The sequence below is a fragment of the Sarcophilus harrisii genome, chromosome 4 (genome assembly GCF_902635505.1).
Source record: "Sarcophilus harrisii chromosome 4, mSarHar1.11, whole genome shotgun sequence".
NCBI lineage: Eukaryota > Metazoa > Chordata > Mammalia > Dasyuromorphia > Dasyuridae > Sarcophilus > Sarcophilus harrisii.
In genome coordinates this window covers 325133536-325149256 of record NC_045429.1, presented here as the reverse complement: position 1 = coordinate 325149256, position 15721 = coordinate 325133536, and the positions used below count along the sequence as shown (strand labels likewise).

The 15721-nt window shown below is 34.0% G+C and overlaps 1 protein-coding gene and 1 long non-coding RNA gene across 2 annotated transcripts in view; one reads left to right on the top strand and one right to left on the bottom strand.

The window, feature by feature from the left end:
- Positions 1-15721, top strand: part of EFCAB3 (EF-hand calcium binding domain 3) — a 203745-nt gene that overhangs the window by 123411 nt on the left and 64613 nt on the right. Inside the window, exons 33-36 of the mRNA XM_031965939.1 lie at positions 2815-2868; positions 3572-3676; positions 6055-6108; positions 8311-8406. Coding sequence (XP_031821799.1) covers positions 2815-2868; positions 3572-3676; positions 6055-6108; positions 8311-8406 — 309 coding nt within the window. The remainder of the gene's footprint in view (positions 1-2814; positions 2869-3571; positions 3677-6054; positions 6109-8310; positions 8407-15721) is intronic.
- Positions 1-15721, bottom strand: part of LOC116423283 — a 132326-nt gene that overhangs the window by 70974 nt on the left and 45631 nt on the right. The gene's annotated exons all lie outside the window — the stretch shown is intronic.

The window sequence follows — 15721 nt, the reverse complement described above, 5'->3', positions numbered from 1 at the left end:
AGATGACAGATTGACCAATACATGTTAAATATGTTAAAGTATAAATTAAATACAATATATGTATACATGTCCAAACAGTTATTTTGCTGTACAAAAAGAATCAGACTTTGAAATAGTGTACAATTAGCCTGTGAAGGAAATCAAAAATGCAGGCGGACAAAAATAGAGGGATTGGGAATTCTATGTAGTGGTTCATAGTCATCTCCCAAAGTTCTTTCCCTAGGTCTAGCTGGTTCTCTTCATTATTGAACAAATGGAACTAATTTGGTTCATCTCATTGCTGAAGAGGGCCATGTCCATCAGAATTGATCATCATATATTATTGTTGTTGAAGTATATAATGATCTCCTGGTCCTGCTCATTTCACTCATCATTAGTTCATGTAAGTCTCTCCAGGCCTTTCTGAAATCATCCTGTTGGTCATTTCTTACAGAACAATAATATTCCATAATATTCATATACCACAATTTATTCAGCCATTCTCCAATTGATGGGCATCCACTCAGTTTCCAGTTTCTGGCCACTACAAAGAGGGCTGCCACAAACTTTCTTGCACATACAGGTCCCTTTCCCTCCTTTAGAATCTCTTTGGGATATAAACCGTAGTAACATTGCTGGGTCAAAGGGTATGCACAGTCTGATAGCTTTTTGAGCATAGTTCTAAGTTGCTCTCCAGGATGGCTGGATATAGTCACAATTCCACCAATAATGTATCCATCTGCATCTTTTCAAGGTACTCCCAAGCAGATCCATTTGAATATGCCTGACCATCTCAGTACATAGGAAATCTTACTATGGGAATTTTTCTGCTTGAATATACACATTCTATTTGACCAAAAAATGGGGCTTTCCTAGTATAAAAAAACAGATGGCCTTTCCCTATAAGATAGAAGTAAAATAAAGATATCAATATTCACCTCTATTATTTGATATAATTCTGTTATATAAAAAATAAATAAATTGAATAGGTACAGGTAGAAGAAAAATAAAATTGTCAGTTTTTACAGATGAGATAAAAATTTATTTAGAGGACCCTAACAGACTAAAAACAATCTTAAAATTTCAGCAAAATAAAATATAAAATAAAACCATGCAGATATCTAAACTGTCCGTGTTACTAACATCACAAAGCAAGAAGGGATAAAAATAGGTAAAACGACTACACAAATATACAATATTTTGAAGTCTAACTACTGAGACAAAGAAATTATATGCATACAAATATAAAAACACCCTGACTTTAAAAAGATATCATTAATTAAATAGATATGAATTGCTTATGTTTCCATAATAATTATTATGTCAACATAATAAAAAGAAGTGGTGATATTAGCTAAATTAAATGTACTTATTCAGAAAATTTTGAGAGATCCTGGGAAGAGAAGTCTTTTAATGAACTCTTGATAAAAATGAAAATAGTCCAACCATTCTGGAAAGCAATTTGGGCTTATAGCAAAAAAGCAAGTAATCTTTTAAACCCTTTGGCCTGGCTATACAGTGTTTTTTTTGTTTTTTGTTTTTTTGTTTGTTTTAAATGTAATTAAAGAAATAAAAAAAACACAAAAAGGACCTATAAGTAGAGGGAAAATGTATAGCAACACTTTTATTATGCAAATAAATGGAAACTTAAAGGGTGTATATCAATTAAGGAATAGCTAAGGAAATTATAATATATAAATGTAATAGAATATTATTGTACATTAAGAAGAAACCTTGAGAGCCAAAGGAAATTTTTATAAACTGAAGTTGAGTGAAGTGAGCAGAAATAAGAAAAATTTATAAAATTATTACTTCAAAAACAAAAGCAGCTTTGAAAGACTTAAAATCAATGTGATGAGTTCTAACTTCAAAAGACTGGTAATGAATCTTAATATTTCTCTCTTACCAGAGAAATTTCAGAACAGAGGTGCAAACCAAGAAAAAAATTTCATTCGTGGCTGGTATATGGTTACAATTTTCTTTAGTATATTTTTATGATTTGTTGTTTTTATTAAGGGCAGTTAGATGATACAATGGATAGACTGCCAGGCCTAGAGTCAATAAGTCACATTTTCTTAGTTCAAATCTGGCCTTACCAATTGAATAGATAGGTGACCCTGGGCAATTCACTTAAGTCCTCTTACCTCAGTTTTTTCATCTGTAAAATGAGCTGAAGAAAGAAACAACAAACCACTCCTTTATCAAGCAAATCTCACATTGGATCATTAAAAGTTAGAATATAGCTGAACAATGACAATCAGATTTTTTTAGGGGTAGAGGGATAGAAATTGGGAGAGGAAAAGGAAATAGTAAGAGTGTTACAAAAAAGATAAAAGGATGAAAAGAATATTAATGAAAAGCGTATAAGATATACAAAAGAGAACTGGTATTCAGAAAAAGTCAGAGAAAAGCACAATGTAGGAAATATCTTCTTGAATTTATCACATATCCTTTTTTTCAAATTAGGCATAATATAGACTCATATGTTCACATAATGAAAAAATAGCTTATTACCAAAAAAAATCTACAATTTCATATAAAAAGATATTCAAGTCAAGAACTTCTTAAGTAATATCTATTTAAATCAAAGATTTTCCCTGAAATAAATCTTCCATTCATTACAATGAATTGTGTTACCACAGACTGAGAAGAATCTTGGTTAATGAAAGGGATGGATTGGTCCCCTTGAAAGTTCTTCTTTCTTCATTTCCACTTGGTAGACCAAGAAAGAAATATAACAGTCTTTATAGGCTGTTTATATAGTGATGCATTTTGTGCTATTAATGTAATTTTCTTTTACTTTCTTTGTGAGATAAATTGTACCTTCTCTTATAGCCAATGGTAAAGTGAATTTGAAAGACTTACTGAATTCTCTACAGAATCCAAAAGGTAAGTGAAAAAACTGTTTTATTTGTTCTCAGTGGTTATAATGTGAATCTTTTTATTCTTCAAGTTTACTGATTCAGTGTTTATCCTTACTTCCAGTTCTTTATATATAGCCTCTCTGGAAGAGGCAATTCATCAGACCCTGTTCTGTAGAAAACTTCAAAGTTCTTGGCCAAAATATGTACATTAGCTGTCTGCTATGCCAGAATCCATCAGCCCTCTTCAATTTAGTCCTTACTGTGCGCTCTAAAGATTTCTCTCAAAGTATTTATCAAAGTCTCTTGGACCAATATCACAGGATCAGACCATCTTCCAAGTTCTCCCAAAGACTCTCCATGTGTGTCCATGGAGACAGAAATTTGTATTATTTCAACCTCAAATTAGGAATAATGAATACTGTTCTGAAATTTATATAACAATTAAATTTCATGTAGGCTTTATACAATCTGTCAGTCTTGGGCACAACTAAATATTTTACTTTTTTCTCGTCCATTAGACTGTGAACTCCTTGAAGGCAGAGACCATTGCTTTTGATTTTCCTTTTATTACCAGGACTTTAAGACATTGCCTCATATGCAGTAATTTCTTAAAGAAATGCTTGTTGACTTGGTTTTGAATTCCTATGCTTTAGTACAGTGTCTAACTAATAAAAATGATTTAATGAATGCATTATTGATTACATTATTCAATTTTCTTGTTTCTGAAGGAGGGAAAATTAACATTGACAATCTGGACAAAGTTCTGGGAAAGATGGGGATCCAGCTCACAGATAAAGAAATGGAAAAACTATTGAGTAACCTGCCAGTTGATGGTGAGCATTTCTTATGCTCCTGTTTGCTTTGGGGAAAGAGATTTCTTTCCTGTCTCAGAATTTCTGAAAGAATCCTAATTTAGTTCTTATGAAAAGAATTTCCTATACAAAAAAACTCAAAATGAATGATGAAACATAATTTTGATTAAACTTTCAAATTAAGAGTTCCCACAAATGCCACTGAGGTATAGAACATAGGAGTGGAAGATTCCTGACACTTTACCACAGTCTTTCCCTGAGCTGCCTGATGGCCATCTTTAATGGGACAAGCCCAATGTTAAAGTAATTGGGGAATCCTAACCAAACAGAGAAAATTTTCTAGTCCTAGACTTAGATACAAGAATATCTGAGTTCAATCAAATTAGAATATATATGTACAGGGACAGTTAGGTGGTGCAGTGGATAGAGCACAAGCCCTGAAGTCGGAAGAACCTGAGTTCAAATCTGGCCTCAGACACTTCCTAGCTGTGTGACCCCGGGCAAGTCACTTAATCCCAACTGCATCAGTGTAAAAAAAAAAAAAAAAAAAGAATATATGTACATAAATATATATATATATATATATTTCTAAATATACATGTGTACAGTATTGCATACATAAAAGTATTATGTAAATGCCAGCTATTATTAGAATTTCAAAAGATCCATATTTTCAATGGTCTAAGACTGCACAGGTTGTAACCCAAGTACGTCTAACTATATCTTCTCATCTTTCTTTGGACAAAATAAGAAAAAGTCATCTAATATGCAACTTTCTGAAGATAATTCTTTATCATCTACTTAGCCTTATTGGTCTTGTAAAGGAGGCAACTCTTGATTTGCTATCAGAGTATTTAAAAATTTTAATCACACCATGGTTATGGAAGATATGTATGTTATAAGCTATCTAAAAATTGGCATGTATTGCTGTGTGACCCTGGGCAAGTCACTTAACCCCAAATGCCTCAGGAAAAAAAATTAGCATGTATTTTAAATAAGGGCTTTTAACTGAATAAAAATTCATGATTTCAATAAAGTGATACCTATATACATATATATGCATGTATGTAGGTATTCTCTCCATATACATACACATAAAATGATGTGTATGTGTGTATATGAATGGAGTCTTATGTTATTCTGGTCAGATAAAGGATATGAATTTTTAGTACTTCAGAAACCCATGGATCTTTCAATGTATTCCCTCTACCTACACATTAGGCTGCATTTATGCTCCCAAAGTAAAAGTGAATACTATATCTAAATTAAATTGACATCTGCAAATGCACAGTGTTAGTTGAGAGATGCAAGCAGAGAGGTTGTAAAAAGAAAACCAAGTTTTAGCAATTGACTGGATGTGAGGAGGAAGGGTAAGGAAAGAATTGAAGATGACATTTAGAGTGTACACAACTGGTAATGATTCCTGTAGCAAAGATCTCACAGGATTATTATTGTAAGAATTAATTGTCCTTTATCATATATTAGACTTAAATAGCATAAACTTTCTCTGTAGTTCAGTACTTCAATTTATGGACTTTTAACAAAGTGATCCTCCTGAATGAAATTGTTCTTTTACAGGGGCATACTTATTTCCACCTGAACCATTTAACTAATATTTAAATATAATATTTTATAATAAAATTATATATTTGTTTCCTCATAGACAATGTCTTATACTTAACCCATCAGAGAAAGCAAAGATACATTAAATATTAACCACACATAAGATTCTGCTCAGGTGATTGAAAGGAAAAAAAAAAACTAGCTCTTCTTTTCCTTGTATTATTTAAAAAAAAAAAAACACAGAGAAGTTTCTTAGTCTATAGTATCATATTTGTGCCTGGGAAAGGACATAGATATGGCCTAATCTAGTCCCTTCATTTCACAAAAGAGGAAACAGAGACTGAGATAGGAAATGACCAGTTCTATCTTACTGTCAAAATGTCCCAAATCTCATATGCCTAAATAAAATATCCAATTAGAAGTTCTCCTGGTTAGAGCCTTAAACACAGACTAGCTCTCATTTAGGCAAGTCATTTAACCTCTCTGAGCCTCAATATCCACATCTGTAAAATTGATATAACAGCAGTGACTCATATAAAATGAGTCAGACTTTGAAAAGCATTTTGAAATCCCTAAAGCCTTATATATATATAAAGCCAACCATTACTATTATTATTATCATCAATTTACAGACTGAAAGCTTCCTTCATTTTTTAACTGGTTATTTTAAGTTAACATCTAGAAAAAACAGGATAAAATTCCAAGGTAATTGACTGAGATCAGAGAAAAATATTAAATTCCTCTGACTTAGCTTATAATTTCAAAATGAATATAATGCAATTTTTGTGAGATTCTGCATCCCCCAGTTTCTGTCTAACTTGTGCTTTATCTTACAGCTGCTGGGAATGTTGCCCTGAACAGAGTTATGAATAAGATGAAATATATTGAAGGTGAGTGAGAAGTTATAATGAGAAAAGATAGATAAACCTTAATATCTCAATATTTTTCAGAAAAACCTACGAAAGGAAGCATGGCATAGTTCATCAAAGGTATAGTCTTAGAATGAAGAAGACTCTATATTTACATCCTGCCTATGGCACTTACTAGATGTGTGACTATGAGGCAAGTTACTTCCCCTGCTAGGCAGGCTCCTAAACAGTATATTCAAAAATAATTTGTTGATCTGCAGAGATATTCAACTTGCTAGCATTTATTATGTGTCTATTAAATCTGTGATAGGCACTGGAGGAAAAAAGACAAAAATAATGAAAAGGTCCCAACTCACAAGGAGTTTTCCTTCTCTTGGGATAGACAATATGTATACATGTAAATATAGCAGAATATGTACAACATAATTTTGGAGGGAGAACCTAGCAATGGGAGAATCAGGAAAGCCTCCTCATAGAAAGCAGAGATTGTGGTTCATATTGAAGGAAGAGAGAATTCTGAGTTATAAGTCAGAGGAACCTGGGAATAGTAAAATAATATAGAGAAGGAGAATAGTAAGATAATATAAAGAGGAGAAATGAAAGGCCACATATATGGAACAGTGGTGGAGTCCAGTTCCACTGAAAACCAAGAACGTGTATCTAAATGAATATCCAAGGCCAGGTGGAAGATATGCTTTGCAATCTCCATTTATTAATCTGAGAGGCAAGGTTTATAGATTATTTAAACTATTATTACATTAACACCAGCTATCTCCAGGTGACGCTATATACCTTCCAGGGTTAAAGCATTGACCCTACTTTGCCATTTCAGGTCCAAAATAACAAGATATCTCATCATACAGGGTCATAAATAACAGTAACTATTAATAACAAGGTATTTGTCAAAACAGAGTGGTAAATAGTAGAAACTATCAATAATAAGGTATTTGTCAAAACAGTTGTAAATATCATAATTGTTATATCTTGTTCCTGTCATAGGCATTCTCCATCAAGATTACCCTAAATTTATTTTGAGTATGTCTTTCATTCAATGTTAAGGAAAATGGTGAGAAGTGCTTTGAGTTGTTTACCCTTGAAGAGAGCAGATCTCAAGTAATATCTGAAGTGAACTCTTCCTGTATGTGGACTTATTCAATACTGACCCTCTACATCTTTCCCTTTTATATTCAGGAGATGAAGTCTATGAACTTCAGTTGCCACAGGTGACAATGATCAAAAAGCATACCATAAAGCACAAAGGGCATTTATGTGGAAGATAGATTGGAGAGGGAAGAGATTATTGAGATATGGAGATCAATTAAGAGTACATTATCTCAGGGCAGCTAGATGGTGCAGAGGATAGAGGACTAATCCTGAAGTCAGGAGGACCTGAGTTCAAATCTGTCTTCAGACACTTAATACTCCTATAACCCTGGGCAAGTCACTTAAACCCAGTTGCAAAAAAAAAAAAAAAAAAAAAAAAAAAAAAAAAAAAAAAGTCCATTATCTCTCCAAGGGACTAATAAATATCTTGAATTAAGAATGTGGCTATGTGAGTAAAAAGAAAAGCAGGTAGATGAGAATAAATGTTAAAATTTGTCAACTGACTGGTTATACTAAGGTGTGAGAGGAGGGAGGGAGAAGGAGAGAGGGACAGGGCACATGCCCGAACCTAGAGTTCAGAATAACAGCTGTGGGCAAAGGTGTTAAATGATTGTCAATTCTATTTAAATACACTTGTAAACTTACCAAATTTTATCTAGTCTCTACTGTAGTAAGTCCTGAATTTCCTGGAAAGTAATATGTAATTATGCTTTATTTTTGTTACAGTAGTGTTGAGACAGACAATATTCTAAGTCTCCAAGTCAGTAGTGAAGTGTGGGGTTGCATTTAGTCAAAACAACTAGGATAAAGGCAAAGATAACCAAACTTTACTTGTTAGCTAAATCTATATAGCTTAAAGTTTTGTCAATGTTCATTGACAAATGAACATTTTGTCAGTGTTCACCAGATAACTATTTGACATTGCCCTGTAAGCCACTTCATTCTAGCATAGTTTCCTGAATTATTTCTGAATTGTCAAATGACTTTTTACATATAGGACTACTTTAAAGATTCTCTCTCTTCTTGTTGAAATTGGAGATGATGGGACACAGGAGTAGGTGGCATCTTTCACCCTCTGAATCATTGCTATTATTCACCATTCTCATTTTTTGTAAACAGAAAGCACTGATGATCAAACTACGGAAAGCTTTCTGAAGGACATGAAGAGCACATTCAAAAAAAATCTGGATTTCCTGAAACACCTGTCAATTGATGGTAAGTGTTCCAGATTAGATTGTAGCTATCTAGGAATTTGAGCTTGCTATGTGAAATGTCTCATATTTTCTTCTTTTAACTTTTTAATAATATTTTATTTTTCTCCAATTACATGTAAAAACAAATTTTAACATTCAAGGGTTTTTGGAATTTAAATTCTCTTCCTCCTTCCTTTCCCACTCCCTCCCTAAGACAGTAACCTATCTAATGTAGATTATACATGTGCAATCAGGTAAAACACTTCCATATTAGCAAATTAAGCATTAAGCAAATATCTAAAAATGGAAAATATGCATCAAAAATTATATGGATGGACAATTTAACCACTCAGTCTTTTGCCACAAAAGGAAAACCCAATGAGACCAGTAAGCATCATAGCCAGGAAATGTTTGACTTACATGCCAATTGAGGAAACATGGTAACATATTTAGTTAGCAAATTTGTTTATAAAATCTCATGAAGGATGATGGATATTGTTATAAGTAATACTGTCTCTCAAAGCATAGAGAAAATGCAAAGTTAATCAATTTAAAAAACTTTTGGGGGATTTCCAGCCACAATGACGGTGAGGAGGCACATAGCTGTGTAAGCTCCGCATTTTCTCTCAGAATTCATTTCATGACAAGCCTCTGAATTAATGCTTGACTGAAAAAAACCCCACAAATAGTTACCAAGAGAAGACATCCTTGAGATTTGCCAGGAAAGGTCTGTTTTTGCTCGAGGGCAGGGACGGTTTTAGATTGGGCACAGGCTGAAGGCAGCGAGAGCTCAGGAGGCAGCTCACAGCCAAGCAAACCAGAGCGGGGTGGGGAGTGATCTCAACCGACTCTGTGGGGAGAGCTTTGCTACAGGATTGGATATTTTGCCCTGGCAGCAAGTCAGTAACCCAGCAGAAAAGCTAAAAACACCGGGGGTGAAGAATACAACCCCAAAGAGCTGGAGTCTCTCCAAGACCTGGCCACCCCTCCCCCACAAATGTCTCAGCTCACTCTCAGAGTCTTGGAGCGCAGGTGCAGCACAGTCCTGCTAGTGCCTCGCTGCTGCCCCCACAGTTTGTAGAGGAAGCTCGGTAACATCACCCAGCCCCTCCCCCCCAAAAAAGCAGATTTCATTTGGGTTTTTTTCTTTTTTTCTTTGCTAGTTTGTCTCTGATTCTTCTCTGACAAAATGAGCAAAAAAATGAAAAGGACCTTAACCACTGACAGCTTTTATACAGACAGCAGATTCTAAACCCTGAGGAGACTAAAAACAGACTGTCTCCAGGACTTTGGGAATTCTATGAGATTCATCTGTGCAGGAGAAGACTGTCCACAGATGAATCTCATAGAAGAAATTAAAAAGGCTCTCACAGCTCTCACAAGAGAGCTAGAAGAAAAATGGGAAAAGGAGAGGGAGGCTTGGCAAGAGAGTCTGGAGAAGTCATCCCACTCATTTAAAGACAGAGTGGATAAAAAAATCAAATCCTTGAAAAATAGGATTAGTGAACTGGAAACAGAAAATAGCTCTCTAAAGAATAAAATTGTCAAAATGGAAAAAAATTCCATAGAACAAAATAACTCAATTGGACAATTAGAAAAAGATATTTAAAAAGTGAGTGAAGAAAATACTTCATTCAAAATCAGAATCGAACAAATGGAATTGAATGACTCAAGGAGACAAGAAGAATCAGTCAAGCAAAACCAAAAAAAAAAAATCAAACAATGGAAAAAAATGTGAAATACCTTCTTGGGAAAACAACAGACCTGGAAAAAGGTCTAGGCGAGACAATCTGAACTACCAGATTGGACTACCAGAAAAATATGATGAAAAAAAGAGCCTGGACACTATTTTCCAGGAAATTATCAAAGAGAACTGCCCAGAAGTCATAGAAACAGAGGGTAAAATAGACACTGAAAGAATTCATCAATCACCTACTGAAAAGGATCCTAAAATCAAAACACTAAGAAATATAGTGGCCAAATGCCAGAATCCTCAAACGAAGGAAAAAAGTACAGCAAGCAGCTAGAAAAACCCAATTCAAATATAGAGGAGCTACAATAAGGATCACCCAGGATCTAGCAGCATCCACATTAAAAGATCGAAGGGCCTGGAATATGATATTCCGAAAGGCTAAGGAACTTGGTATGCAACCAAAAATAACTTACCCAGCCAGAATGAGCATCTTTTTCCAGGGAAGAAGATGGTCATTCAACGAAATAAGCAAATTTCACCTATTTTTGATGAAAAAAACAGAACTTAACAAAAAGTTTTATCTACAAATATAGAACTCAAGAGAAACCTAAAAGGGTAAAAAGAAATCTTGGGAACTATATTTCTGCTATAAAGATGTATAAAGAATACATGTATACCTTGTTCTAGAAACTAGAGGTGGAAAGGACATTGTACCAGAAAAAGGGTAAAGTGGGGGTACTACATCTCACGAAGAGGCAAAGGAAACCTATTATATCTGAGAGAAAGAATGGAGGGGGATGAATATAGGGGGTATCTTATTGCCATCAGAATTGGCTTTAAGAGAAAAATTTCAGACATATTCAATTTATGGTGAAACTTCGCCCACCTCATTGAAAAGTGAGAAGGGGAAAGTGAAAAGAGAAGGAATAAGCTAAGCAGAATGGAATACGGAAACTGTGAGGGAAAGGAGTAAGATAGGAGGAGGAACTCTAGGGGGAGAGATCTAAAAAAGGAGGACTGTGAGAAGCAAGTGGTGCTTACAAGTTTAATACTGGGAAGGGGGAGAGGGGGAAAGAAGGGAGAAAAGCATAAACAAGGGTTAACAAGATGGCAAGTAATACAGAATTGATAATTTTAACCATAAATGTGAATGGGGTAAACTCCCCCATAAAGAGGAAGCGGTTAGCAGAATGGATTAAAACCCAGAATCCTACAATATGTTGTTTACAGGAAACACACCTGAAGCAGGAAAATACATGCAGAGTAAAGGTAAAAGGTTGGAGCAAAATCTACTATGCTTCAGGTGAAGTCAAAAAAGGAAGGGTAGCCATATCCTGATCTCAGATCAAGCAAAAGCAAAAATTGATCTAATTAAAAGAGATAAGGAAGGGCACTATATCTTGCTAAAGGGTAGCATAGATAATGAAGCAATATCAATATTAAACATATATGCACCAAGTGGTGTAGCGTCTAAATTCTTAAAAGAGAAATTAAGAGAGCTGCAAGAAGAAATAGACAGCAAAACTATAATAGTGGGAGATCTCAACTTTGCACTCTCAGAATTAGATAACTCAAACCACAAAATAAATAAGAAAGAAGTCAAAGAGGTAAATAGAATACTAGGAAAGTTAGATATGATAGACCTCTGGAGAAAACGAAATGGAGACAGAAAGGAGTACACTTTCTTTTCAGCAGTTCATGGCACCTATACAAAAATAGACCATATATTAGGACATAAAAACCTCAAACTCAAAGGCAGAAATAAGTAAGGCAGAAATAGTAAATGCATCCTTTTCAGACCACGATGCAATAAAAATTACACTCAACAAAAAGCCAGGGGAAAGTAGACCAAAAAATAATTGGAAACTAAATAATCTCATACTAAAGAATGATTGGGTGAAACAGCAAATCATAGACATAATTAATAACTTCACCCAAGAAAACGACAATAATGAGACATCATACCAAAATGTGTGGGATGCTGCCAAAGCAGTAATAAGGGGAAATTTCATATCTCTAGAGGCCTACTTGCATAAAATAGAGAAAGAGAAGGTCAACAAATTGGGCTTGCAACTAAAAATGCTAGAAAAGGAACAAATCAAAAACCCCTAGCCAAACACTAAACTTGAAATTCTAAAAATAAAAGGAGAGATCAATAAAATTGAAAGTAAAAAAACTATTGAATTAATTAATAAAACTAAGAGTTGGTTCTATGAAAAAACCAACAAAATAAACAAACCCTTAGTAAATCTGATTAAAAAAAGGAAAAAGGAAAATCAAATTGTTAGTCTTAAAAACGAAAAGGGAGAACACACCACTAACCAAGAGGAAATTAGAGCAATAATTAGGAATTACTTTGCCCAACTTTATGCCAATAAATTCAACAACTTAAATGAAATGGAAGAATACCTTCAAAAATATAGCTTGCCCAGATTAACAGAGGAAGAAGTAAATATCCTAAACAGTCCCATCTTAGAAAAAGAAATAGAGCAAGCTATTAACCAACTCCCTAAGAAAAAATCCCCAGGACCAGATGCATTTACATGTGAATACTACCAAACATTTAAAGAACAATTAATTCCAATGCTATATAAACTGTTTGAAAAAATAGGGATTAAAGGAGTCCTACAAACTTCTTTTACGACACAGACATGGTACTGATACCTAAAGGTATCAGGTAAGCTGAAAACAGAGAAAGAAAATTATAGACCAATCTCCCTAATGAATATTGATGCTAAAATCTTAAATAAAATATTAGCAAAAACATTACAGAAAATCATCCCCAGGATAATACACTATGACCAAGTAGGATTTATACCAGGAATGCAGGGCTGGTTCAATATTAGGAAAACTATTAGCATAATCAACTATATCAATAATCAAACTAACAAAAACCATATGATCATCTTAAAAGATGCAGAAAAACCATTTGATAAAATCCAACATCCATTCCTAATAAAAACACTTGAGAGTATAGGAATAAATGGACTTTTTCTTAAAATAGTCAGGAGCATATATTAAAACCATCAGTAAGCATCATATGCAATGGGGAAAAACTGGAACCTTTCTCAGTAAGATCTGGAGTGAAGCTAGGTTGCCCACTATTACCATTATTATTCAATATTGTATCAGAAACACTAGCCTCGGCAATAAGAGTCGAGAAAGAGATCAAAGGAATTAGAGTAGGCAATGAGGAAACCAAACTATCACTCTTTGCAGATGATATGATGGTATACTTAGAGAACCCCAGAGATTCTACTTAAAAGCTATTAGAAATAATTCATAACTTTAGCAAAGTTGCAGGATATAAAATAAATCCCCATCAATCCTCAGCATTTTTATACATCACCAACAAAATCCAACAGCAAGAGATACAAAGAGAAATTTCATTCAAAATAACTGTCGACAGCATAAAATATTTGGGAATCCATCTACCAAAGGAAAGTCAGGAATTATATGAGCAAAATTACAAAAAACTTTCCACACAAATAAAGTCAGACATAAATAATTGGAAAAATATTAAGTGCTCTTGCATAGACTGAGCGAATATAATAAAGATGACAATACTCCTTAAACTAATCTATTTATTTAGTCTATACCAATCAGACTTCCAAGAAAATATTTTAATGATCTTGAAAAAATAACAACAAAATTCATATGGAATAATAAAAGGTCTAGAATCTCAAGGAAATTAATGAAAAAAAATCAAATGAAGGTAGCCTAGCTGTACCTGATCTAAAATTATATTATAAAGCAGCAGTCACCAAAACCATTTGGTATTGGCTAAGAAACAGATTAGTTGATCAGAGGAACAGGTTAGGTTCACAAAACAGAATAGTCAACTATAGCAATCTAGTGTTAAACAAACCCAAAGATCCTAACTTTGGGGATAAGAATTCATTATTTGACAAAAACTGCTGGGATAACTGGAAATTAATATGGCAGAAATTAGGCATGGACCCACACTTAATACCTTATACCAAAATAAGATCAAAATGGGTCCATGATTTAGGCATAAAGAACGAGATTATAAATAAATTAGAGGAACACAGGATAGTTTATCTCTCAGACCTATGGAGGAGGAAGAAATTTGTGACCAAAGATGAACTAAAGACCATTATTGATCACAAAATAGAAAATTTTGATTACATCAAATTAAAAAGCCTTTGTACAAACAAAACTAATGCAAACAAGATTAGAAGGGAAGCAACAAACTGGGAAAACATCTTCACAGTTAAAGGTTCTGATAAAGGCCTCATTTCCAAAATATATAGAGAATTGACTCTAATTTATAAATCAAGCCATTCTCCATTTGATAAATGGTTCAAAGGATATGAACAGACAATTTTCAGATGATGAAATTGAAACTATTACCACTCATATGAAAGAATGTTCCAAATCAGAGAAATGCAAATTAAGACAATCTGAGATACCACTACACATCTGTCAGATTGGCTAAGATGACAAGAAACAATAATGATGAATGTTGGAGGGGATGCAGGAAAACTGGGACACTGATGCATTGTTGGTGGAGTTGTGAACGAATCCAACCATTCTGGAAAGCAATCTGGAATTATGCCCAAAAAGTTATCAAATTGTGCATACCCTTTGACCCAGCAGTGCTACTACTGGGCTTATACTCCAAAGAGATACTAAAGAAGGGAAAGGGACCTGCATGTGCAAAAATGTTTGTGGCAGCCCTGTTTGTAGTGGCTAGAAACTGGAAAATGAATGGATGCCCATCAATTGGAGAATGGTTGGGTAAATTGTGGTATATGAATGTTATGGAATATTATTGTTCTGTAAGAAATGACCAGCAGGATGAATACAGAGAGGCTTGGAGAGACTTACATAAACTGATGCTAAGTGAAATGAACAGAACCAGATCATTATATACTTCAACAACAATACTGTATGAAGATGTATTCTGATGGAGGTGGATTTCTTTGACAAAGAGACCTAATTCAGTTTCAATTGATCAATGATGGACAGAAGCAGCTACACCCAAAGAAAGAACACTGGGAAATGAATGTAAACTGTTTGCATTTTGGTTTTTCTTCCCGGGTTATTTTTACCTTCTAAATCCAATTCTCCCTGTGCAACAAGAGAACTGTTTGGTTCTGCACACATATATTGTATCTAGGATATACTGCGACATATTTAACATATATAGGACTGCTTGCCATCTAGGGAAGGGGGTGGAGGGAGAGGGGGGAAAAATCGGAACAGATGTGAGAGCAAGGGATAATGTTGTAAAAAATTACCCTGGCATGGGTTCTTTCAATACAAAGTTATTATAATAAATAAAAAAGTTTAAACAAATTTTTTTAAATTTAAAAAAAGAACTTTTTAAGGAATCTCCCTAAGCACCTTAATCCCCAATGTATTTAAGAATAAATATAGAACCATGAATTTAAAAATGGAAAATATCTCTAATGACTAGTTATAACAAAACATCAAGAAGAAGAGAGAGAGAACACTCATATCCAAACATAATGAGCAAAGATAAGATTAGAGGAGGGACAAAAATGGCATTAAAAAGAACAAAGATGAGAAAAGCTGGTTGGCTGGACAAAGTTATATACAGATTTATTTTGAAGGTGACACAATAATGAAAGTACTGATGAATAAAGAGGATGTTCCA